The sequence below is a fragment of the Gobius niger genome (assembly GCF_951799975.1).
Source record: "Gobius niger genome assembly, chromosome: 18".
Taxonomy (NCBI): Eukaryota; Metazoa; Chordata; class Actinopteri; order Gobiiformes; family Gobiidae; genus Gobius; species Gobius niger.
In genome coordinates, this window is record NC_136869.1 from 24,381,989 (window position 1) to 24,409,592 (window position 27,604).

Below are 27,604 nucleotides of genomic sequence, written 5' to 3' on the forward strand. Positions count from 1 at the left end.
GGGAGGCCCGGATAGAAGGTTTATGCACAACTGCAGCCTCTCGAGGGTCCTACACCTTAATAATAATAATAATAATAATAATGCATTGGTTTTATATAGCGCTTTTCTGGACACTCAAAGACGCTTTACATTGCACTATTCATTCACTCCATACTAGGTGGTGGTAAGCTACTATTGTAGCCACAGCTGCCCTGGGGTAGACTGACGGAAGCGAGGCAACCAGTCTGCGCCATCGGCCCCTCCGACCACCACCAACCACTCACACGCATTATATTCACTAGGCTTCCTGGTGTTACCAAACGGTCTCCCATCCAAGTACCGACCAGGCCCTTCCCTGCTTAGCTTCCAAGGTCTGACGGGATTGGGCAGAGCAAAGGCGGTATGACCTTGATGCTCGGGAGACTCCAGAGGCACCAGCAGCTTCAAATACAGCAACTGCAGCAGCTGTTCTCTTAAGCTGATGTATTTGTCTGACAGAAACAGTCCTCATTATGTCTTTATCTGCACAAACTTATGTGTGCTTTGAATCAGCCATAAATCTCTTAACAGTATGATGATTACGGTTGATCTTTCATGAAATATCGAAGGTCTTCATACCTAGACAAACGCTTTTCATCAACAGAGAGATCATTTTTCTTTCCCATATTGCTTGAAAATGCTGCCCAATAATATGGAAAATCCTTTTATCAGTAGTTTTTCCCTTAACTGGACTTTTTTTTTTTTTTTTAAACCTTTTTGACACTGAAATACAATTTGCATAATAATCTGGTACGCAGTGTCGGCAGGCGCTTGAGGATTTGTTGGGCACATGTTCAGCCACGGCACCGCTTTCAAAAAGATCAGCCTGCGTTGAAACGGTAACCGCTGCTTTGACCCTCCAGGCACCACGGTGGCGCAGGTGACGGCCACGGACGCCGACGACCCCATGTACGGGAACAACGCCAAGCTCATCTACTCCATCCTGCAGGGGGAGCCGTACTTCTCCGTGGAGCCCAAGACGGGTGAGTCGAGTCGAGCGAGCCGCCTGCGTCAGCGAGTGGCGTCAAACAAGTCACTCAGGGGCAATCAGCGCTCGGCACACTCCACGGCTCTCCGCAGCCAGCGCTCGGCACGGCACCGCGCACTCCAGAGCTCTGATTGGGCCTAAATAATGTTTGTGTTCAAAACAAGTGGCTCTGAATAACAAAGGAAATGATGAAAAACGCAGAGAAGAATAAAAATAGAGATGTGGCTCTCGTGATTATGCTTCCAAACAACAGCGCGCGTATTTACAAACGTACTCAAATTAGCTCCGTGGGACATCCGTGAGCCGGACAAAGCCACAGACTTTTCTCCTAACAAGGCCCAGAAGAAAGGTTTTTACCGTTTACATGATACTTATTCCCCTCTTTTGTTCTTTAAATGAGCAAGAGGAAAGAAAAGGCATTTCAGTTTTTTGTTTTTTTTAAGCATGGGTGAATTATTTCCTTGATTGAAGGCCAAAAGATCAACATATTGCTAATGCAGCGGAAAGTTCCTTATAAATGTCAAGGGCCACTTTATTTTTTTAATAAAACCAACCTTTTGAAGAGGCATCCCTCAGGTTAATGGGTGAATGTACAGTTGTGCTCTTTTTTCACTGATAGTTAGTGGTTGTGCGAAGCCATTTATGGTGAAACAACTTAGTTTGCTATTTTTAACAAAACAATGACCCTGATCAAAAGTTTACATACACAATTCCTTGATACTGTTATTGCCCCTGTAACATCAATAACAGCTTGGATTATTTTGTGGTAGTTGTGGATGGACCTCTTTATTTCCTTGGATTGTAAAACTGACCATTCTTTTTGGCCAAAAGCCTCTGTATATTCCTGGGCTGCCTTCATGAACTGTGCGTTTGAGCTCTCCCCACAGTGGCTCAATGATATTGAGGTCAGGAGACAGAGATGCACAATAACGGGACCTTCACTTTATTCTGCTGGAGTCAATGAGAGGCCTTGTGTTTAAGATCGTTGTCATTTTGGAACGTCCAAGTGCGTCCCATGTGCAGCTTCCAGGCTGATGAGGGAGACTTTCCCCCAGTATTCTTTAATAACATGCTACATTCATCCTGAAATCAGTTTTCACCAAGTTCACTGAAGCTCACACATCCCCAAAGCATCAGTGATCCATCTCCGTGTTTCACTGTAGGAATGATGAACCGTTCATCACAGGCCTGGTTGATTCCTCCAAATGTAACGTTTAGGTTATGGCCAAAAAGTCCCATTTGGTTTCATCTTTCCAAATGTCATTGTCCAATCCTCCGCTTTGTCCCACACACTAACCCTAATGCCCTCCAGACCTCCAACCCTCTTGTCTGTGGTGCGTGGCAGGTACCATCATGACTTCGTGGCCCAACATGGATCGTGAGGCCCGGGAGGAGTACCTGGTGGTGGTGCAGGTGAAGGACATGCTGGGTCTGAGCGGAGGATACTCGGCCACTGCCACGGTCACCGTCAGCCTGAGCGACGTCAACGACAACGGGCCCATCTTCCAGCACCGTGAGTGTACCGCGTCACACATTACCTATTATGTAACATGTGTCCCCAGTTATTACCTCATCTTTATCTATAATAGAAAACGCACACTCCATGGCCGCCGCCATAAGCTCCATGGGCGCCGCCATGTTTATTTCCCATACTGCCTTTGAAGCTAAGCAGGGAAGGGCCTGGTTAGGACTGGGATGGGAGACCGTTTGGGAACACCAGGAAGCCTGGCGACAGTAGTGAGTGTGTGAGTTGTTGGTGGTGGGGGCTGATGTGCGCAGTGGACTGAATGAATACTGCATCAAATTGTACACTGACGAGCGTCTGGAAACGCACTATATAAGACTTGCCATGTTCATTTCCCAAAAATCCGCGGGCGGCCCCCACGTGGCGGTCCCTCCGCTCACGGGCATTGGCCAGAGGCCACCACGTGACCGTCCCACCGGCCGCGGGCATGGGCCACGGGTCCATATGGACCGCGGTGCTGCTGTCCGAGGACAACCCGCCGTCACAACAACGCGAGTGCACGAGATCTGACTGCCGTTCGTGCGCGCGCATCCAAACAGGGCGATGTGTGTCATCGTCACTCACCGCTAACCTGCAGCTGTAGACGCTCCGCACAGGTACAGTGACCTGCTCCAAAACACATCTGCGTGTCTTTGTTTAAGTTTCTCCTGCAGTGACCGAGGCTGTGGTTCATTATAGATCCAGTGCTGCGTCATGTCAGAGGCGCAGACACATGCGTAAGATCCAATCCTGTCCATATTCCGTCTCCAAGGCTTTGTGTCCGGAAAAAAGTACACAACAACAACTACAACAACTACAACAACAACTGCTCAAACACGAGCTTCCAATTAAACGCGCTGCTCCGAGAGCTTCAGCCTCCGTGTGCGGAAAGCAAAAATGAAACTACCGCTTAACGAGAGCATGGCCTGCACTGCGCTGCTTCTTTTTTTTAAATGTATTTATTTTTTAACTTTGCTGCTGTACCATCTCTTTACTATTTTTTCTTTACATTTTATAAAGCGGCTTTGACAGCATTGCCAATTGTATTCTAAGTATATAAATACTGTCTAATAAAAAACAACTTATAATTTTTGCATCGTGATGCACCAAACCACGGGTCCTGCACCGTGAACCGAACCGTGAGAGCTGAATCCCTAATATTAATCCATAGGCCTACATATTCCACTGTCTCTTGAATTCTATTCCCTGAGTTTATCAAACATATTGTCGTTGTAGTTTATAAGAAAGGAGTACGGGTGCATCAAACACTCAATTGCAGTTTGTTTGAAATTATTTTTAGCATTCATTATTTTAAACATTTGTAGTGGCCATAGTTTTTGAAATGGGTTGGGAACCACTGGTCTATTTTGCGCGGCTCTACAGCTATACTGAGTGACGGGTTATAGGGACTATACTGGACATTTCTTTGTAATAACTCATCATCTCTGAATATCAAATGTGGAGACTAGCGAGGCCGAAGGCCGGGTCTCAGCTAGTTAATAATATAACTATTTTATATATAAGAAATGTACACTATGAGCAAGATGTCAGCATTGTCTTCTGTATCCATTCTTCAAAGTCATTTCACGCTACATTGCCTTATCAAATGCTTGTGTTGTGAGCCTTTTCAACATGTCTTTTTTCATTTCCATCAATCTCAGTGTTTTATCACGTGCTGTTTTGCGGTTAGCGCTTCTGCCTTTGACCAGGGGTGCATCCGAAAGGTGCAAATTGGTAAGAATAAGCCCAAACCATCAGCATCCGCCGTGATAAGAAGTGTCCAGATACTGCTGTCAGCAGTGCTTTAAGTGGGCCGGTAGTTACCGGTACCCTGTAAGCCACCTCTGAAAATCACAGTTTAGAGCAGGGGTGTCAAACAATCCGGCCCCTGCCCTGTAGAGCATAAATTCCAGAGTATGTAAAAAAAAAAAAAAGTCTCTAGCCCATTCTTGTGCGGAGTTAAGAATAACCAGAATGCTCATTCTAGCCACTAGGGGGCATTAAATTAAAAAAAAGGATAGAGTTCCACACGTGTCCAGCAGAGGGCACTAACAAAATAAGAGCTCAGGATATGAACAACACATTATATAGCCATGTGGTAAATGGACAGTCTGCCCCAGGGCGGCTGTGGCTTCAATAAAAGTTTACCACCACCAAGTGAATGAATAATGACTACTGCACTTTCAGGAGCTTGTGACACAGGCTTGTAAAGTGCAATACAAGTGTAAGCCGTTGTCATTAATGAAGCTACAGTCAAGTTGGGGCTTTGACCAAATCACAGCTTATTATTATTCATTTATTGGAAACATTTTCTCTATTATATGTGGCCCGCGACCCGCCATGGGAGCTGAATTTCGGCCCGCAACCCAAAATGAGTTTGACACCCCTGGTTTAGAGTATGGCCACCTCTCCGAGCCGGGAGAACATTCTGCTTGAGTACCGGGACGCAGAGGACCTGCACTCATCTGTGTCACTCTCTCCTCTCTCTCTCTGCTGGAAACACACATCACGCTGTATTTGCGTGGCTGGAGCATGGGCTCCTGTTCTGAACACTGATTGGCTGCTCCTCCTGCCTGTCAGCGTCACACTCTTCGGCTACTGTTTATCAAGTCCCTCTTGCAGGCGCAACGAGATGCCACGAGCCACATTCAGCTCAGGCTTGTGCTTCATTTGGCCTCGTAGATGCGGTAAAAACGAAACAAAGGGGTAAATATGGATTGAAACAAACTCTTGTGCCGGGTGTGCCCTGAGATGAGACGGACTGCAGACAGAATGGAGCCTGACAAGCTGCAATGACGGCATAAGCTCCAGATCATGGAAGAGTTTGTTAGACACTTTGGAAAGCACAGACATTAGCCTGTAAGAATCACCTCTGTAACAGAGCTACAGAGTTCAGCTAAAACTGTTTTTCTTCTAAACTGAGCTTTTATCTCTGTAATTTATTACGAAGATGGAAGTTCACAAAGGTTTTCATTAGTCTGTCATCATGAGTTGTTTATTTGAACAGATCTTAGTGTAATTATTGTGGATAGTACATGATATAAATGATAAAATGATACAGTCCACCGTTATTAAAGTGAGGAAGGAGATAGCGAAAGGAGCCTGTATGTTTCCTTTCCTTTAGCTTAGGGACCTTTGGAGGTTCCTCAGCATCAATTAGGAGCTAGAATCAGGAGCTATTATTGTAAGATTTCAGATGTAGAACAAGTACAGTATCACAGCGGTTCGTTCTGCAGCATTACAGGAAGACTTTGCCATCCTCATCATTCAGTGTGGAGTTTGCAGATTTACTCAGTCTGGCTGTATTTCCACCTTCAACAGCGATAGGCTCGAGGAGGGATGGGTCAAACACGAGGAAACAAGTCAACGCTTCAATAGAGGAGATATTTGGGTACTTTACAATGTCGGCTATCGGCCAATATAACGGCAATTAAAAGCCGATAACACTGGAAACTAAAGTGATCGCGGCTTCCCAGTTTTTGCATTGGAAAGAGCTCAGTCAGAGCCTTAAAATGAGCCTATTACAACTTCCTCAGCCTCAGAGAAGCTGTGGTGGAATTTTGGTTATTTTCAGGCAATGCTCAGTGTTTACGTGTTTACCTGCGCCTCAAGAAACATCACATATCTGCCAATCGTTCGTCTGGGGCCTCTCTCTCCTCGCTTGCCTCTGCGGGGTCGGCCCATTAGTCCGACGCCCCATTAGTCCGACGTCTCATTATTTCCGGTAACAGGCCATGCTGAGATATGTTCTTACCTGAGCTTAGACGAGTTGATACGTACCGGTCTGGTCTTTGTGCACGTGGAAGAGCTTGGTCGCTGCCAACTTCACCCCCGTTTTGAGCTACAGGAATACATTGGGAGAGGCCAAATGCTAACAACATCATTGGTCGTTTTGGGGTTAGAGATGTCGGACTAATGGCACCTCTGCTCAATGGTTAATTTTCGGACTAATGGGTTGTCGGACCAGTGGAATGGCACTGCCTCTGTACGACCCTCTCCTACTCCTTCGCCGTCTCCTGTCCGATCATCACCATCCTCACATCCAACGTCCGAAGCAAACAAGCTCTCGGTCCCCGGAGTTTCAAGATCGTAGCCCGTGTGAGAGAGAAAGGAAAGCCGGCTCGTGCGATGGGTCTCGGTGCAGATACGAGTACGTGCAGAAGAGACGAGTCGCGGGTCACAGACAAAACCTTATCCAGGAGTTGTTACTCTGTTGTTCTGAAGTGGTGTGTGGGCGATTTCACAGGAAATATTAAAACTCAAAATTTACATAAGATCTGACTCCATAAGATCATTTTAAACACATTTAAACAGTTAAGTTTAAAGTATTAAAGTATCAAAAAGGTCTCGCCAAGCGTGTTCGTTGATCCCAAGGTCCAAGGAGAAACCACCAAAATTCAGTAGCTTTAGTCAAAGAAGTTTTATTCCCTATAACAATTACAATTTCTAATGCTAAAGTCCCGAACAATATACACACGGTGCTCGAACGGGGCAGTCCCAGGAAACGGCACCGTCTAACTGCGCTCTTACAAATATATATCAGAAAAAATGTGACGTTCACGAAGAGATAGGAGATGAGTGGAGCTCGGGCCAAGGTCATCAAGCCTTTCTCTCAGTAGTTTTCCACTACAAGTGTCTTCCTGTTGCCTTATTTGGAGTTATTTTTCACATCTCCGGTGAGGGCACCGAACGTCTCCACAGGTTTGAGCAAAAGAATGCAAGAGCAAGAAATGGGGTATTGTTACAGCAATGTGCGTGTGAAAAAATTGGTTTCAACTGAAACTTAAAGCACATAGATTAAACTCATAAAAACATTCAATAGCATTATAAAATATAACATTAGCTAAAAAGCATCAATTTCCCACAGGTGTCACACTGTTTATTGTCCCAATCAAAAACACGGAAAAGCATCTCCGTGGTGATATTAATGTTGAAACTAGGCAATTAACCCGTTTTTTCCCCCCATTTGTCGAGCACATGACTCAACAAAACAAAAAAGCCATTGATGCTCCGGTGTATTCCTGCCATAGAGCCCAGGACGTGATGGGCTGATCTAAACCACCAGATTCATTTGATTGAATTCCTATTGTTATGACAGACGTGTGTAAAATGGGCCGTGGACATAATGTACTCGGTGTAAATGAGGCGTATAGCGCAGAACAATTTTATTTGCAACCAACAAACCATTGTGTTTAGAACCTCCTAACCCTGTAGTTCTGGAGACATGTGTCTTATACGGTCCAGCGGTTCATACTTCAGTCTTCTCTCAAATGCTAATGCCTGTAGACTTTTTAAAAATGTGGCCAGAAAAAAATCGCAATCAGGAACTTTTTCCAAAATTCCGCAGCCCGAATAAACTGGAGGTCGGATCCACAAACAGTCACCGTAGGAAGACAGTTGAAAAGCCTCCGGACAGCTGCAGGAGCGTGGACAGTCTCGGATCAGAGGTGTGGAGGGCGGCGGGCGCGGCTCATTACTGCGCCCGTGGGAGGATTAAAAGCCGAGCGTTCGGAGAATGAGAGGGGGAGTGAAGAACAGGGGAAGGGGAGTGTGCACATGTCCACGCGTCGCTCACTGGATGAATTTAATCATTCAAACATGAAAGAACATTTGTCATGACCTTTGGAAACAAAGCAGGCCGTGTGCCGTGATAAACCTGCTCCGAGAAAAATCAATGGTACAAGTGAGAGCCTCACAATGCCACGCCGCCGTGCTCTTTCAGAGGAGCTTTTAGCCAAGCTGCTGTTGAGCTTTGTTTCAAGAAGGTTATCCTGTTACTTTCCTGTTAGCTATTGTGCTCTGAGCAAATCAAACGGCTCTTTTGGAATGTCTAACGAAACATATTTGTGGGTTTCAGCATGATTTCTTTGTTGTTATGGGTGCTGTTTTGAGGCCTTTTGACAATCCAACATATAACATGTTGTTTTTAATTGTTTATTGCAATGACAGCAATTTTCTTTTGTAACATCATTAAAAGGGACTAGACAGAGTTTAACAATGTTAAAATGATGTATTTCCCATCCCCTCCATGCTCCAGCAATGTCCTAATGTGTAGAATGAGCTCAGACCTGAACTCTTGCACTGTCACTGAAAAAGTGGGTACTTTGTATATTAAGCATGAGCTTAATACAGAAACTGCAGTTACATGTAAGACCTGAGGTGGCAGTAGCGAGTGTAAGAATGACAACTTCCATCAAGTCCAGGCAGGGGTGTCAAACATACGGCCCATCGAGATGATTTAATCCGGCCCTGCCCTGTAGAGCATAAATTCCAGAGTATGTAGGGAAAAAAAGTAGCAAGTAAGTAATAACCAGAATGCTCATTCTAGCCACTAGGGGCATTAAATTAACAAAAAAAGGAAAGAGTTCCACATGTGTCCAGCAGAGGGCACTGACATAATAAGAGCTCAGGATATGAACAACACATGATATAGCCACGTGGTAAATGGACAGTCTGCCCCAGGGCGGCTGTGGCTTCAATAACAGCTTACCACCACCGAGTGTGGAGTGAATGAATGATGACTATGTAGTACTTTGAGGAACTTGTGACACAGGCTTGTAAAGTGCAATACAAGTGTAAGTCGTTGTCATTAATGAAGCTACAGTCAAGCTGGGGCTTTGACCAAATCACAGCTTATTATTATTATTATTCATTTATAATAATATTTATATTTTTCCTTTATATACTGTATATTAAAAAAAATCTCTATTATATGTGGCCCGCGACCCGCCGTGGGAGCTGAATTTCGGCCCGCGACCCAAAATGAGTTTGACACCCCTCGTCCCTTTATGAGTAACCTGAAAAGCTCCTTTATTTTCTGATCACCAGTTGTTAAAGGCACAATGTGTAACATTTTGAATTACACTGCAATACAAAGCATGTTCATAATGACCGTCCAGACACAGAAAATGCTGTTTTTTTGCAGCGGATAATCAAAGAATGGATTTGGATGAGGACCTAACCTATTTCAATCTCATATTTAGCTGCCTCTAGTCAATGTCTCCATGGAGACGGGGCTGCTGACGTCCCGCTTCCAGTAAAGCTACAGTCATGTCTGAAAGAGATGAGCCGCTCACAACAAACAGACATGTTTTTGATCATTTCTAGGTATCTTTCAATGAGTGTCTGTAATAAAATAATTATCTATTAAAGGCAGAGCAGATTTTGTCCTGGGTTTGATTCCAGACGGACTGGGTCTTCCTGTGTGGAGTTTGCATGTTCTCTCTAAGTTTGCCTCATAAAACAATCCAGCCTTGAGTTAAAACCTCCTCCTGTCACATAATTGCAAAGGGATTATGAGCGTCATATTTGGCCAGTCCCTCCGAGCAGTGGCAATCTTCCAAATAGTGTCACTCTGGTTTTCTCATCCAACGTCTTACTGGAGTCGGGGCGGGATTACGAAGAGTTGCCTGGACTTATCAGTGATCCGCACAAATTGACCCTCCGTCGCCATCTCTTATCACTATTCACAAGCACTCTCCTCTGACTGGCCATTAGCGCTTCACCCGGTTAATAAAAGATTCCATGTGAATGTTATTCTCTCATTTGATTTTGGCATTCCATTAGCTTGGGCTTTTTGATCGTTTAAAAGGGTCTTGAAGCTGCAGATTTATCTTTTTCAAGAGGATGTCTGTGATTGGAAGGCCTCGGTTCAAGTTTCCCAATCGATCCAAAACAAAAAAACAAAAAAACAAACAAACTGTGGCCTCCTCTCTCTTCTGAAACGCCGAAGAGGCACCGAGAGCCCTCTAAACCTGCAGCACAGCGGAGGCGTCACAGGAGGAGCTACAGGAAACAATAAAAGGGACAAACAAGGAGGCATCCGGGCAAGACTCGCCGCTCCTACCCCCGATCCCTAATGTTCGTTCACTGGAGAATACGACGGATTATGTTGGTCTGCTTTCATTTTCGTGACGAGAGCAGAGCTTCGGTGTGTAGACTTGTCACGGCCCTTCCTTCAAAACGCCCACGGACTTTCTAAAGCTTGACATATGAGAGAATAATGAAAAAGACTACTGGTACGATGGGAAAAAAAGCAGGTTTCCTAAAGCGCTCGCCCTCCCGACGTGCCCCCAAACTGCGCCGCAACTTCGAGGCATCAACAGACCCACGGCGTGACTCACCGCTGACTGTCGGGCGCCGCCGGTCGTTGCCAGAAACTCGGCAGATGCTGCAGATTTGGCGACAGGTGGCACGATGTTTTGTGACGGCGGGCGGGCGTTTCGTCAGCGTGTCACGAGCGGCTCCTACTGAACGCGGCAGGCTGACTTCAGACACTTCGGACGCCCTGTGCCCGGACGAGAAAGCGTCTTTATGACTCCCACACAGGTCCGGGTCAGTTGGATTATAGTGATACAGTGATATAGCAGTGAAGACGACTAGTCAGGGCAGCTGGGTGGGGACTTGTTGAGTGGGGGCTTCCACCCACTCTCAACAGGCCACTACACACTCTGGCTTTTTAACACCACCTCACTAGATAGGGTGTACAATTTGGACATGTCATTGATCTAATATCGATCACAAATAGTGGATAGTAATGACAACAAGGAAGTGGCAATATGGCGGAATATAAAGTCCAACATGACGATAATATGAAATCGGACATTCACTGATAATGACAAGAGTGACAATTGATATGATAAATAACAATAACTACTAATTACATTTATTACTATTTTTTATTCGCATGCTGTGTTAAGAGATGAAATCAAAAACGTGCCCGGCGTCTTAGATACTGTGAGTTATCTGGCTGGCTTTATTCAAATGTTATATCAAAAAGAGACAGTCTTTTGAGCGGCTCTTTGAAATGAACAGATCCCAAAGACTCAGCTCCCTGTACAGAGCCGTAAAATCCAATCACGAGACGGAAAAAGTCGCAATTTCTGAGTTCTGAAACATTCGTGACATGGGCGGAGGCTGAGGATGGAACTGGGACTTGCTCGTGGCCCATTGGTACAGCATTGAATCCCTCGTGTCGCCTTCGCGGGTCTTTTTGACCCGCTGTCATGTTCCGGGCATTTGGATGAAAGGTGACACAAGGGGGCGCTCTTCCAACCTTCTCAGAGTAAATGTGACTTTCTTCAGAGTGAGACTTTAGGTCAGACACCATGAGTGACAGTAACATGACGCTAAATACAGTGAGCTCTTTGTTTTCAGTAAAAAGGCTGAGGCCTCATTGCTCTTCAGTCACAGAGAAGTGAAGAAGGAAGTCATAGAGCTTCTGCTTTAGACAGAACTTCAGACTTCTGCTGCATGTAAGAGTCATATCATATTCTGAAACTCAAATATGTAGTAAAAACATAATATATGGAAAATTATTATTACAGTTACAAAAAGAAAAATATTTGAAAATCCTGTATCTTATCAAAAAATTAGTTTTATTTACTCTTATTCTAAAAAAGAAAACCCAAACAAACCCTAACTATTTGTATCTGCTGTAACGTCATGTTTGTCCCAGTTCTTTTGACTAGAAAGTCAACTCACATTTACACTGAGAAGGTTGGAAGGGCGCCCCCTTGTGTCACCTTGCATCCAAATGCCTGGAGCATGACAGCGGGTCAAAATGCCCACGACGGCAACACAAGGGGTATTGGAAACTGAAAAAACTGGGGAATATTTTTAGCCAAATCCTGTGTCCTCGTAAAAACAGATTGTCTAAACTTTCTCGCAAACTTTAAAGAAACGTGGAGTGTCTTGTGTAAAACTTGCTATTTCCTTCTCCTTTGTCACTTCATCATCCTCTCGTCTTCCCCGTCAGATCTGTACGCCTTCGCCGTGGCGGAGGACGCGGCGGTCGGCACCACTGTGGGCAGGATTATGGCTCTGGACGGAGACGCCGGCATCAACGCCAGGATGACTTACAGCCTGGAGGATGACCTGGAGGAGAGCAGCACTTTCATCATCCGCACGGACCCGCAGACGCAGGAGGGGGTGCTGCTGCTGGCCAAGGTGGGCTCGGCAAAAACACAGTGCTCCAAAACCACGCCGCCAGCCCGACACGGACACGGCCGCTTTTGGATTCCCTCCACGTCGCCAGTGGCGGCCTTTTCTTCTTGTGCTTTTGTGTCTTTTGTCTGTATTTGGATTCACAGCAGAGTACAGGGTGTTTAGAGGTCGTGAACAACAATAGAAACGATAATTGTCTGAGCTCGATAAGACTCTAAATGTGGTGCGTTGCTTCAAAAGGGTTTATACAGGCAGAAGAGAGTCAAATGTCATGCTTTTTGTGCCATTGAAATGCCCAAATACTATATTTTAATGCCTCAAATGCAGAACAAATTGGTGCATATTTCTTAGAATTTGTAAACGTTTCATCAAACAGAGGAAAGAGATTTGGATAAACCATAATTTGGGTATTTTTTGATGAATTTCTACAGTAAAAAATCTTGAGCAATATCTAGATTTTCCAGGAAATTTAGATTTGATGCCAGTTTGAATCCAATTGAATGCTTTCTATTAACATTTAAAGGGGCTAGATGCAAGTTGGCTATTTTATACTCACTACTGCCACCTCAGGTCATACGTGTAACTGCACCTTCTATATTAAAAGGGATATTTCAGGATTTTTGACATAGGGCCTCATTTCCAATGGTTAGTCTGGCGTTATAAGTGATTTGCCTCAGGTGCTCTGTGGAGCGGGTCAGACTGTTTTTAATGCAGGCTAGCTGATACCATAGAAATGCGCTAGCCTTGCACTAGCCTAGCGCCACGAAACTCTTGAAATATAAGAAAATATAAAAAAATATAAATAAAAAAAATATCTCCAGAAATCAGCGACACTCTGGATAACTAGGAAATGAGGCCCTATGTCAAAAATCCTGAAATATCCCTTTAATCTCGTGCATGACGGCACTTCGGATCCGAATTAACACCTTTTTGAGTGACAGTGCAGGATTTTAGAGGCAGTTGTGGTGAACAGGTCTGAGCTCATTCCACACATTAGGACATGGCAGGAACATGTAGGGGGAGGAAAATACATCATTTTAACATTTTTAAACTCCGTATAGTCCCTTTAAGGCCTTGATTTTGGCACAATTCATTTAATGACTCTTAAAGCCTTGCAGAAACCATCGGCCAAGCTGCCAAATGATTGAACCCATTTCACAGAAACAGGACTTTTTGTCAAAGCACAATACCTGGTTTTCACACAGTTCTTTTCGTTCCTCAAAGAACTTGGCACATTTTTGCTCTTTGATAAAATAAGACTTTACTGACCTCACGATGGAGAAAGACACTTCTTACAGCAGCTCTCAAGAAACACTTGACCAAAAAAGACAGGAAAATGTAATCGTAACAATAGGTGTCTTATTCACAGTTTGTGTCACTCACAGATCACCTAAAGCAGGGCTGTCAAAGTCATGTTGGGTCGCGGACGAAATTCAGCTCTCACAGCACATGTAATAGAGACGTTTTCCCAATAAATGAATAATAATAAGCTGTGATTTGGTCAAGGCCACAGCTTGAGCTTCATTAAGGCGAGACACTGCAGGTGAATAGGGAAAAAATGTATATTTACAGATATCAATTTGAAACTGTTGCTGTAGATCACTGGCATAAATGTGAAGAAAAAATACATGGCAAGTTTTCTGTCATTTTATCTTTTCATATAAGAACAAGGTGTTTTATGCCTAAAAATGCCCCAAATTTCCCATCTTTTCGGCGACGAAATCTGAATAATGGATAGAGCTACATTCAAATGTATGGTTTAATTTTATTGATGAATGAGTTGCCAAGACTTTTTCAGAGGGGATTTTGGATTTCTTTCTTTCTTTCTAGTTTTAAAATAAGCTGTGTTTTAGTGTAAAAATTTGTAAAAAAATAATTTTTGCCTCATTTTTTGACATTCAAAACTCAATAAATGGGGCTTAGGGATTAAATAATAAAAAATCTCTCTGAAAAAATCTTCCAAATATTGTTCAGTCCAAGGCTGGAAAATGTGAAGTCTTTAGGTCCGACTGACGTGGACATAGTGTCGCCACAATGACAGAAAAATGTGTTTTGAGAAAAAGGCCCTTGAAATTGCATTGTCCCATATAAGTCTATGGGGGAACATTGAATCATCAATGAATTTAAACATGTTATTGTGAAGATTAGGCATATTTTCTATTTCCAGGTGAAAGCTTGTATGTTCAGAGACCAATTTGGCCCAAAACCTGAAAACTGAAAAAAAATAGTTTTGCCTGTAGTGTCTCCCCTTAATAACAACGACTTACACTTGTATTGCTCTTTACAAGCCTGTGTCACAAGTTCCTCAAAGTACTACATAGTCATTATTCATTCACTCCACACTCGGTGGTGGTAAGCTGTAATTGAAGCCACAGCCGCCCTGGGGCAGACTGTCCATTTACCACGTGGCTATATAATGTGTTGTTCATATCCTGAGCTCTTATTATGTCAGTGCCCTCTGCTGGACACGTGTGGAACTCTTTTGGCTAGAATGAGCATTCTGGTTATTCTTATAATCCACACAGGAATGGGCTAGAGACTTACTTTTTTTTTTTTACATACTCTGGAATTTATGATCTACAGGGCAGATTAAATCATCTCCCGCAGGCCGTATGTTTAACACCCCTGACATAAAGTATAAATTTGGAAATGAACTAAAATTAAAGCCGCAAGCGGCGATGAAGGCCCTCGCCCTTGGGGACTCGTCCCTTGCAACCGCCCCCGCTCACTCTCGTCCCTTGCGGCCACCTCCGCTCGCTCTTGTTCCTTGCGGCCACCTCCGCTCGTTGTCATCCCTTGCTACCACCTTTGCTCACTCTCACGCCTTACGACCACCTCTGTTTGCTGTGGTCCCTTGCAATCAATCCTCATCACACTGATTTAAGTTGTATTACAGTGCATTTTATGCGAAAGTCCCTTAAAGTTGCATTACAGTTTATTATATGCGAAAGTCCCTTTAAGTTGCATTACAGTTTATTATATGCGAAAGTACCTTTAAGTTGCATTACAGTTCATTATATGCGAAAGTCCCTCTAAGTTGCATTACAGTTTATTATATGCGAAAGTCCCTTTAAGTTGCATTACAGTGCATTTTATGCGAAAGTCCCTTTAAGTTGCATTACAGTTTATTATATGCGAAAGTCCCTTTAAGTTGCATTACAGTTCATTTTATGCGAAAGTCCCTTTAAGTTGCATTACAGTTCATTATATGCGAAAGTCCCTTTAAGTTGCATTACAGTTTATTATATGCGAAAGTCCCTTTAAGTTGCATGACAGTGCTTTATATGCGAATGTCCCTATTGAGTTACATTATAGTGCTATTGTGAAAATCCCTATGTAGTCGCATAATTGTGTTGTAATTGCAATAATCCCTATTTTGTTGCAGAAACTGTACAAACATGTTGATATTGCAGAAACTCTTAACACTGTATAAACGGTTAAAATCACTGACAGACTGCACTGTATCAGAAATTCTATTAAAATGCCGACAAAAAAAGAGAAAGGATTAGAGAAGTGTCACAGCCATGTTTGAACTGGCAACCTCCTCCACCAAAGACAAGCACACTATCACTGAGCTGTACCTCCATGGTAGTTAGACCCCGATGTGGGCTAATTTTGTCTAAATTATTGAGCAGAAGTTAGTTCCCAGCACACCACTGGAGGAGAGAGGTAATTTCAGGTCATGCACCCCACCCATACATTGGGGCGGGACCATAGGTGCGGTTAAAAAAAAAAAAAAGAGCTAAGGTCAAAATTGATCCATTAATGTCATGATTGGCAAGCCGATGCACAAGCAGTAACACTACACAGGCACAACCAATCTCATGAAACGTCCTGTATTCATGTGTTTTAGGCTGTGACAATGTGTGCAGTTGCCCATGTAAAAGGTGAAAACAATATAAAAGTGTCATGGCTGTGTTTGGACTAGCTACCTCCTTCACTTGAAACATGGGCCTGATGATGGCTTGGTTTCTCCAAATTCCCAGGCTGGAATTTGGTTGCAGCAACACATTGGAGGAGAGGTTATTTCCCTGTTTTTAGTGAGTTCTTCCTGAAAGGTGCTGAGTCCAAAAGAAAAAGGAAATAAAAGAGTGAACATTGGGATTGGATCCAGCAACCTCCTGTACACTAGTTCAGCTCTCTACCGATGGAGCTACTCCAGCTGAGTGAATAAAACAGCAGATTGGAAATTAATGTCATGAGAGATCATGCACTTGTGTGTTTGCAGGAAACGGATTCACAGTTTAGATCTCCCCCCCCCCACCTTGAACATTTCCCCGATTGTTTTCGACATATTCCCCAGTGTTTCCTCAATTGTCTCCCTACTATCCCCCATTTCTTTCTCTTTAGTGACGCATGTTTTGAAGCATTTTTCATGAGGGTGGGACCATATTTGCGGTTAAAAAAAAAAAAAAAAAAGGTAAAGTCAGAATTGATCCAACAACCTAATGGTTGGGAATCCAACGCTCAAGCTATGATGCCACACAGGCACAGAAACTTCTGCAAAATGTCCCTTACTCACATGTTATAGGCTGTGACAATGTGTGCAGCATCCCATGTAAAAGGTGAAGGCAATATGAAAGTGCCAAGGTTGTGTTTGGACTAGCTACCTCCTTCACTTGAGACGGACATGCTATCACTGAGCTGTAATTCCATGCAAACATGGGCCTGATGACTGCTTGGGTACTCCAAATTCACAGGCTGAAATTTGATCCCGGCAACACACTGGAGGGGTAATTTTCATGTTTCTAATGAGTTTGGAACCATCGGCGACGATTCATGTTCTTACCAGAAAGTGCGGAGTCGAAAAGAAAAACAAATGAAAAAGAGTCAAGGTTGGTATTTGATCCAGCAACCTCCTGTACACTAACCCAGCTCTCTACCAATGGAGCTACTAAGACTGAGTGATTACTGCAGGGGATTTGACATTGATATCATGAAATACCCCGCACTTGTGTATTTGCAGGAAATGGATTTACAGTATAGAAAATAATATATTCTATCATTATTTAATCAGGGTAAATTCCTGGCTGCCCAAAGAAACGTTGAGAGAGGGTTTCAGCCCTGCAGCACCCTCGATATTGAAGCAATATTTTGGAAAGACCCATATAGTACGAGGAGCACACAGAGAGACGGACAGGAAACAAACGAATTAAACTTCCTGTGATTGTACTGTTGAGAAAAACGTGAATTTGGAGGCAAAAACGTCCAAATTAAAGCTTCTGTCTGTGACATAGGGGTAGTATAAGTACCTATGAGTCCAAAAGTGTGGCTTTTGTGAAGAAAGGGAGAAATTTGGAAAATTGGCGAATTTCAGGAGACAGAGGCCTCTGACAGAGGCCAGTATGCAGCTAGGCTAAGACCTCTGGCTATTTTCACGGAGGATGGGCGGGCCACTTACAAGCCACTTTCAAGCCAAGATGGCCGCCTCCCTGTGCGAGTGGGCGTGGCGCTCCAAGTGAGTTTTGGGCTTGTCCTGATGTCCCCTCTCACTGTGGCGAGTGATTCGGGCGTACGCCCAAAAACGCCCCGATTTTTTTGAATTGGGGTCCGCTTCCAGAGGGCGCTGTGGAGCCATTTTGTTGTGGGCGTGTCCCATTCGTCCAATATCATAAATTTTTTCGCTGCCTCATTGCCTCCGCCAATTTTGGTGAGTTTTCGCCCACGTTCAGCGGGTCAAAAACGCGATCATTTCCGGAGAAAAAAAATAATAATAATAAGAAACCACCCAAAAACAATAGTCCCTTGCCAGGACTGCGTCCGGCTCGGGCCTAAATATAAGGAGAACGGAGCGAGATAGAGGCATGGTGTAATATATTTTTTGGTTTGTTATGATGAGTAGAAGACATCTGGAAAGTTTCGTGGAAATCGGACAAAATAATTTTTTCAAGGTATAGGCAGGGGGCGCTATAGTGATGAGCACCGTGCAGTTATTGATCTCTATGGAATCAGACCGTAAGTGGCCTTCTGTCAGCCAAGTATGATCCAGACTGGATAGAGCGCGTGCCTGCGAGATGGTGTCACATTTACATGACAAAACGTGTTTTTGGGGGGGCGCCATTCGAAACGGGGGGGTCTGAGTGAAAAAAAAGTCAGGTATTTTTTGTAGCCCCGTGTCAGGAGAGTCTGTTTAAGCAGGTATGGGTTTATTCTGCTGAAAAACCAGGGACTAGTTTGTTGACACACAAGGCAGGTCCAGATAGACTCCCACATAAAAGTCAAAGTCACGCCCACATCTTAGAAAATATGACATGACTATATTGTATTTTTTGGTTTGCAAAAGTGTCTAGAACATACTGGCATCATTGTATTAAAAATATTCAAAAGTGCAGTTTTCAAGGTATGGCTAGGGGGCGCTATACTTGGAGCAGGCTACACATTAATGGCTTCATTCTGTTCAGTTTCAGGTGGCGCATTAGTGACATGAATATGAGCTCTGTGGGCTTATGCCTGTGAGCCTGAGCTTTCTTGGAAACAAGGCGAAATCTACGCGTTTTTTGCCGCGTCGTTACGCGGAGACGGTGAAACTTTTTTAAGAAACGCTGGGCAAATATTGAATTTCAATATGTCTAGATGCACTGTGCCAAATGTGATGTAAATCCGACAAAAAACCAGGGACTAGTTCGTTAAAACGTAAAATGAGTTTAGACGATGTCCGGGTTTGAAGCCAAGATGGCCGCCTCCCTGTGCGAGTGGGCGTGGCGCTCCAAGTGAGTTTTGGGCTTGTCCTGATGTCCCCTCTCACTGTGGCGAGTGATTCGGGCGTACGCCCAAAAACGCCCCTATTTTTTTGAATTGGGGTCCGCTTCCAGAGGGCGCTGTGGAGCCATTTTGTTGTGGGCGTGTCCCATTCGTCCAATATCATAAATTTTTTCGCTGCCCCAATGCCTCCGCCAATTTTGGTGAGTTTTCGCCCACGTTCAGCGGGTCAAAAACGCGATCATTTCCGGAGAAAAAAAATAATAATAATAATAAGAAACCACCCAAAAACAATAGTCCCTTGCCAGGACTGCGTCCGGCTCGGGCCTAATAATAAGAAACCACCCAAAAACAATAGTCCCTTGCCAGGACTGCGTCCGGCTCGGGCCTAAATATTAGGAGAACGGAGCGAGATAGAGGCATGGTGTAATATATTTTTTTGTTTGTTATGATGAGTAGAAGACATATGGAAAGTTTGGTGGAAATCGGACAAAATAATTTTTTCAAGGTATAGGCAGGGGGCGCTATAGTGATGTGCACCGTGGAGTAATTGATCTCTATGGAATCAGACCGTAAGTGGCCTTCTGTCAGCCAAGTATGATCCAGACTGGATAGAGCGCGTGCCTGCGAGGTGGTGTCAAATTTACATGACAAAACGTGTTTTTGGGGGGGCGCCATTCGAAACGGGGGGGTCTGAGTGAAAAAAAAGTCCGGTATTTTTTGTAGCCCCGTGTCAGGAGAGTCTGTTTAAACAGGTATGGGCTTATTCTGCTGAAAAACCAGGGACTAGTTTGTTGACAAACAAGACAGGTCCATACAGATTACCAATGAAAAGTCAAAGTCACGCCCACATCTTAGAAAATATGACATGACTATAATGTATTTTTTGGTTTGCAAAAGTGTCTAGAACATACTGGCATCATTGTATTAAAAAGATTCAAAAGTGCAGTTTTCAAGGTATGGCTAGGGGGCGCTATCCTGGGAGCAGGCTACACATGAATGGCTTCATTCTGTTCAGTTTCAGGTGGCGCATTAATGACATGAATATGAGCTCTGTGGGCTTATGCCTGTGAGCGTGAGCTTTCTTGTAAACAACGCGAAATCTACGCGTTTTTTGCCGCGTCGTTACGAGGAAACGGTGAAACTTTTTTGAGAAACGCTGGGCAAATATTGAATTTCAATATGTCTAGATGCACTGTGCCAAATGTGAGCTAAATCCGACGAAAAACCAGGGACTAGTTCGTTAAAACGTAAAATGAGTTTAGACGATGTCCGGGTTTGAAGCCAAGATGGCCGCCTCCCTGTGCGAGTGGGCGTGGCGCTCCAAGTGAGTTTTGGGCTTGTCCTGATGTCCCCTCTCACTGTGCCGAGTGATTCGGGCGTACGCCCAAAAACGCCCCAATTTTTTTGAAATGGGGTCCGCTTCCAGAGGGCGCTGTGGAGCCATTTTGTTGTGGGCGTGTCCCATTCGTCCAATATCATAAATTTTTTCGCTGCCCCATTGCCTCCGCCAATTTTGGGGAGCTTTCACCCACGTTTAGTGGGTCAAAAACGCGATCCTTTCCGGAGAAAAAAAATAATAATAATAATAAGAAACCACCCAAAAACAATAGTCCCTTGCCAGGACTGCGTCCGGCTCGGGCCTAATAAGAAACCACCCAAAAACAATAGTCCCTTGCCAGGACTGCGTCCGGCTCGGGCCTAATTAAAGCCGCAAGCGGCGATGAAGGCCCTCGCCCTTGGGGACTCGTCCCTTGCAACCGCCCCCGCTCACTCTCGTCCCTTGCGGCCACCTCCGCTCGCTCTCGTTCCTTGCGGCCACCTCCGCTCGTTGTCATCCCTTGCTACCACCTTTGCTCACTCTCACGCCTTACGACCACCTCTGTTTGCTGTGGTCCCTTGCGATCAATCCTCATCACACTGATTTAAGTTGTATTACAGTGCATTTTATGCGAAAGTCCCTTAAAGTTGCATTATAGTTCATTTTATGCAAAGTCCCTTAAATTTGCATTACAGTGCATTTTATGCGAAAGTCCCTTAAAGTTGCATTACAGTGCATTTTATGCGAAAGTCCCTTAAAGTTGCATTACAGTGCATTTTATGCGAAAGTCCCTTAAAGTTGCATTACAGTGCATTTTATGCGAAAGTCCCTTAAAGTTGCATTACAGTGCATTTATGCGAAAGTCCCTTTAAGTTGCATTACAGTACATTATATGCGAAAGTCCCTTTAAGTTGTATTACAGTTTATTATATGCGAAAGTCCCTTTAAGTTGCATTACAGTTAATTTTATGCGAAAGTCCCTTTAAGTTGCATTACAGTTTATTATATGCGAAAGTCCCTTTAAGTTGCATTACAGTGCATTTTATGCAAAGTCCCTTTAAGTTGCATTACAGTACATTATATGCGAAAGTCCCTTTAAGTTGCATGACAGTGCTTTATATGCGAATGTCCCTATTAAGTTGCATTATAGTGCTATTGTGAAAATCCCTATGTAGTTGCATAATTGTGTTGTAATTGCAATAATCCCTATTTTGTTGCAGAAACTGTACAAACATGTTGATATTGCAGAAACTCTTAACACTGTATAAACTGTTAAAATCACTGACAGACTGCACTGTATCAGAAATTCTATTAAAATGCCGACCAAAAGTAGAGAAAGGATTAGAGAAGTGTCACAGCCATGTTTGAACTGGCAACCTCCTCCACTAAAGACAAGCACACTATCACTGAGCTGTACCTCCATGGTAGTTAGACCCCGATGTGGGCTACTTTTGTCTAAATTATTGAGCAGAAGTTAGTTCCCAGCACACCACTGGAGGAGAGAGGTAATTTCAGGTCATGCACCCCACCCATACATTGGGGCGGGACCATAGGTGCGGTTAAAAAAAAAAAAAAAAAGAGCTAAGGTCAAAATTGATCCATTAATGTCATGATTGGCAAGCCAATGCACAAGCAGTAACACTACACAGGCACAACCAATCTCATGAAACGTCCTGTATTCATGTGTTTTAGGCTGTGACAATGTGTGCAGTTGCCCATGTAAAACGTGAAAACAATATAAAAGTGTCATGGCTGTGTTTGGACTAGCTACCTCCTTCACTTGAAACATGAGCCTGATGATGGCTTGGTTTCTCGAAATTCCCAGGCTGGAATTTGGTCGCAGCAACACATTGGAGGAGAGGTTATTTCCCTGTTTTTAGTGAGTTCTTCCTGGAAGGTGCTGAGTCCAAAAGAAAAAGGAAATAAAAGAGCGAACATTGGGATTGGATCCAGCAACCTCCTGTACACTAGTTCAGCTCTCTACCAATGGAGCTACTCCAGCTGAGTGAATAAAACAGCAGATTGGAAATTAATGTCATGAGAGATCATGCACTTGTGTGTTTGCAGGAAACGGATTCACAGTTTAGATTCCCCCCCCCCCCCCCCCCACCCCACCTTGAATTGAACATGTCCCCGATTGTTTTCGACATATTCCCCAGTGTTTCCTCAATTGTCTCCCTATTATCACCCATTTCTTTCTCTTTAGTGACGCATGTTTTGAAGCGTTTTTCATGAGGGTGGGACCATATTTGCGGTTAAAAAAAAAAAAAAAAAAGGTAAAGTCAGAATTGATCCAACAACCTAATGGTTGGGAATCCAACGCTCAAGCTATGATGCCACACAGGCACAGAAACTTCTGCAAAATGTCCCTTACTCACGTGTTATAGGCTGTGACAATGTATGCAGCATCCCATGTAAAAGGTGTAGGCAATATGAAAGTGTCAAGGTCGTGTTTGGACTAGCAACCTCCTTCACTTGAGACGACCATGCTATCACTGAGCTGTAATTCCATGCAAACATGGGCCTGATGACTGCTTGGGTACTCCAAATTCAAAGGCTGAAATTTGATCCCGGCAACACACTGGAGGGGTAATTTTCCTGTTTCTAATGAGTTTGGAACCATCGGCGACGATTCATGTTGTTACCAGAAAGTGCGGAGTCCAAAAGAAAAACAAATGAAAATGAGTCTTGGTTGGGATTTGATCCAGCAACCTCCTGTACACTAACCCAGCTCTCTACCAATGGAGCTACTAATACTGAGTGATTACTGCAGGGGATTTGAAATTGATATCATGAAATACCCCGCACTTGTGTATTTGCAGGAAATGGATTTACAGTATAGAAAATAATATATTCTATCAATATTTAATCAGGGTAAATTCCTGGCTGCCCAAAGAAACGTTGAGAGAGGGTTTCAGCCCTGCAGCACCCTCGATATTGAAGCAATATTTTGGAAAGACCCATATAGTACGAGGAGCACACAGAGAGACGGACAGGAAACAGACGAACTAAACTTCCTGTGATTGTACTGTTGAGAAAAACGTGAATTTGGAGGCAAAAACGTCCAAATTAAAGCTTCTGTCTGTGACATAGGGGTAGTATAAGTACCTATGAGTCCAAAAGTGTGGCTTTTGTGAAGAAAGGGAGAAATTTGGAAAATTGGCGAATTTCAGGAGACAGAGGCCTCTGACAGAGGCCAGCACGCTGCTAGGCTAAGACCTCTGGCTATTTTCACGGAGGATGGGCGGGCCACTTACAAGCCACTTACAAGACACTTTCAAGCCAAGATGGCCGCCTCCCTGTGCGAGTGGGCGTGGCGCTCCAAGTGAGTTTTGGGCTTGTCCTGATGTCCCCTCTCACTGTGCCGAGTGATTCGGGCGTACGCCCAAAAACGCCCCGATTTTTTTGAATTGGGGTCCGCTTCCAGAGGGCGCTGTGGAGCCATTTTGTTGTGGGCGTGTCCCATTCGTCCAATATCATAAATTTTTTCGCTGCCCCATTGCCTCCGCCAATTTTGGTGAGCTTTCACCCACGTCTAGCGGGTCAAAAACGCGATCCTTTCCGGAGAAAAAAAATAATAATAATAATAATAAGAAACCACCCAAAAACAATAGTCCCTTGCCAGGACTGCGTCCGGCTCGGGCCTAAATATAAGGAGAACGGAGCGAGATAGAGGCATGGTGTAATATATTTTTAGGTTTGTTATGATGAGTAGAAGACATCTGGAAAGTTTCGTGGAAATCGGACAAAATAATTTTTTCAAGGTATAGGCAGGGGGCGCTATAGTGATGAGCACCGTGCAGTTATTGATCTCTATGGAATCAGACTGTAAGTGGCCTTCTGTCAGCCAAGTATGATCCAGACTGGATAGAGCGCGTGCCTGCGAGGTGGTGTCAAATTTACATGACAAAACGTGTTTTTGGGGGGGCGCCATTCGAAACGGGGGGGTCTGAGTGGAAAAAAAGTCAGGTATTTTTTGTAGCCCCGTGTCAGGAGAGTCTGTTTAAACAGGTATGGGCTTATTCTGCTGAAAAACCAGGGACTAGTTTGTTGACAAACAAGACAGGTCCATACAGATTACCAATGAAAAGTCAAAGTCACGCCCACATCTTAGAAAATATGACATGACTATAATGTATTTTTTGGTTTGCAAAAGTGTCTAGAACATACTGGCATCATTGTATAAAAAAGATTCAAAAGTGCAGTTTTCAAGGTATGGCTAGGGGGCGCTATACATGGAGCAGGCTACACATTAATGGCTTCATTCTGTTCAGTTTCAGGTGGCGCATTAGTGACATGAATATGAGCTCTGTGGGCTTATGCCTGTGAGCGTGAGCTTTCTTGGAAACAACGCGAAATCTACGCGTTTTTTGACGCGGCGTTACGCGGAGACGGTGAAACTTTTTTGAGAAACGCTGGGCAAATATTGAATTTCAATATGTCTAGACGCGCTGTGCCAAATGTGAGCTAAATCCGATGAAAAACCAGGGACTAGTTCGTTAAAACGTAAAATGAGTTTGGACGAGGTCCGGGTTTGAAGCCAAGATGGCCGCCTCCCTGTGCGAGTGGGCGTGGCGCTCCAAGTGAGTTTTGGGCTTGTCCTGATGTCCCCTCTCACTGTGCCGAGTGATTCGGGCGTACGCCCAAAAACGCCCCGATTTTTTTGAATTGGGGTCCGCTTCCAGAGGGCGCTGTGGAGCCATTTTGTTGTGGGCGTGTCCCATTCGTCCAATATCATAAATTTTTTCGCTGCCCCATTGCCTCCGCCAATTTTGGTGAGCTTTCACCCACGTCTAGCGGGTCAAAAACGCGATCCTTTCCGGAGAAAAAAAATAATAATAATAATAATAAGAAACCACCCAAAAACAATAGTCCCTTGCCAGGACTGCGTCCGGCTCGGGCCTAATAAGAAACCACCCAAAAACAATAGTCCCTTGCCAGGACTGCGTCCGGCTCGGGCCTAATAAGAAACCACCCAAAAACAATAGTCCCTTGCCAGGACTGCGTCCGGCTCGGGCCTAATAAACTATTGACTTAGTGCTGTATGTTCCATCGCCTTAATGCAGTAAAGGGTACAGAGTCGAGGGGGAACTTCGGTACTTAGCAGGAATACTTGGAATTATTTCAGATTGAAAAAAGATTAAACTGAATAGCAGAGGCGGGTAGTACTCAGTTTCCTTTACTCAAGTACATATGCTTGAGTAACTGTAATTGTACTTCTTAGAATATATAATACGGTCCTACTTGAGTAATCTGTACTCTTAAGTACAAATAATTGTTACTTTTTCAGATGTGAGTGTTTATTTAAGTGGCAAACGCTTCATTTTGATCAATAGAATAAAATATAGATCGTCTTGCGTATACCTCCGCTCAAAGCTTTGGGGTCACCCGATCCACTTCTGTAGCTAACAGTTTTCAGCAGTGCTAGCATTATTGGACGAGGGTTTTCTAATCATCAATGACCCTTTAACAAAATGTATCGTTATAAACCTCTGCACACCTATGTCGGTGTTCCATTAAAAATCACCCGTTTGCAGCTAGAACAGGCTTCACAACATTAACAATGTCTGGACTGCATTTCTGAATAATTCAGTGTTATCTTCATTAAAAAAAAATCGGTGTTTTTCTTTATAAAATAAGGACATTTTAAGTTACCGCAAACTATATTTAGTTTTTCTGTATTTTCATGGCATTTTCATTCGATTCTTCTGTGCACTGTTTATCTTCCTCTCGATTATGTGGAGGCTACGAGACACATACTTGTTTTCCTGTCCCAGCCGCTGGACTACGAAACCAAGCGGCGCTACGTGATGGCGGCCGAGGCGGTGAACGAGCACGTGGACCTGCGCTTCCTCCCGCTGGACGAGTTCTCGGACAGGACCACCCTGAAGGTGGTGGTGGAGGACGTGGACGAGCCGCCGGTGTTCCAGCAGCAGACGTACGAGTGGAAGATCCCGGAGAGCGCCGCCCCGGGGACTGTGCTGGGCAGTGTGAGCGCCAGAGACACCGACATAGCGGACAGTCCCATCAGGTAATGTGTGTGTCCCCTCCCCTCCCCCGCCCCACCACAGCAGGCATAGAAAGGGCCAAAACATGTGAACTAAACGAAAACGCTGCAAAACGCTGTGTCTCTGTTGTAATAAAGGCTGAGTGTGTTTGAAAGAAAATGTATTCCGATTGTGCCGCTGTCTTAACATCTGTTAGCGTCAAATTCAGGTTAGCCTTTGGCATCAACACTAAAACACCTACGTTTAACAAATGCAGAAAAAGTCTCCAGTGAGGTATTTACATTGTGTAAAGTTTATATTCATTTATTTATCTTATCATAGTATAAGTATAAAAGTAGGACAGGGAACAGTTTTCAATGAAAACTATCCACCCTGCCTCTTTTTGGAGACCGCACTGCACTGTTTCTCTGCGCGGCTTAAAAACTGGCTTTGTGTCCGTGTAGAAATGATTTTCTCTTGACGTCTGCAGTCCTAAACTAATACTAATGATAGTGAAGGGGTACCGCCCACGGGAGCTTCCGGAATAAGGTGAATAGACAAGACGATTGCTTCTGGCAGACCTGCTCATATTTGCGGCGGTTCATCAAATGAACGCGAGCCTTTAGTTTCCAGACAAACTGGCCGACCTTCAAAGACACAGGTGTCTCCTCAGCTGAGGTATTTACATCATCCATCAAGCTCATGACCTGCAGTAAGTATCATTGACCAGGAACTCGCTGTTCACCATGGAGTCACTATAAAAAAACGCTTATTCAAACAGGTCTAAGTTCACTTTTATAGGAAATGAACAAGAACAGACAGTCCTGGAGCTCACGACTTCAGGTCAGTGAAACTCTGCCACAGGCCAATGACATTTCTATTTTCTTTGTTGACACGTCACTATTGAGCCTTATTTTGTTGTCCAGCTGACCCCCACCCTTTACTTAAAGGGGGGGTATTATGCAAAATTGACTTTTTCAAGCTTTACATCATGTCATTATGCCATTCTCTCTTTAAAAACATGCCTGAAGTGTTGCCTTGTCACATTCAGGTATTTTTGAGTAATCTGTAAAAACTCTGATGGCGGCCATTTTAGGGATAGGTTTGCCTGAGTCCTCCTAGGAACGCCCCCACCTCCTGGA

The 27,604-nt window shown here is 44.1% G+C and overlaps 1 protein-coding gene across 1 annotated transcript in view; it reads left to right on the forward strand.

The window, feature by feature from the left end:
- The window catches only part of cdh19 (cadherin 19, type 2), an 88,221-nt gene that overhangs the window by 38,847 nt on the left and 21,770 nt on the right, over positions 1 to 27,604 (forward strand). The window contains exons 5-8 of the mRNA XM_079575999.1: positions 882 to 1,001; positions 2,352 to 2,519; positions 12,268 to 12,458; positions 26,253 to 26,506. Of these exons, the coding sequence (XP_079432125.1) occupies positions 882 to 1,001; positions 2,352 to 2,519; positions 12,268 to 12,458; positions 26,253 to 26,506 (733 nt within the window). The remainder of the gene's footprint in view (positions 1 to 881; positions 1,002 to 2,351; positions 2,520 to 12,267; positions 12,459 to 26,252; positions 26,507 to 27,604) is intronic.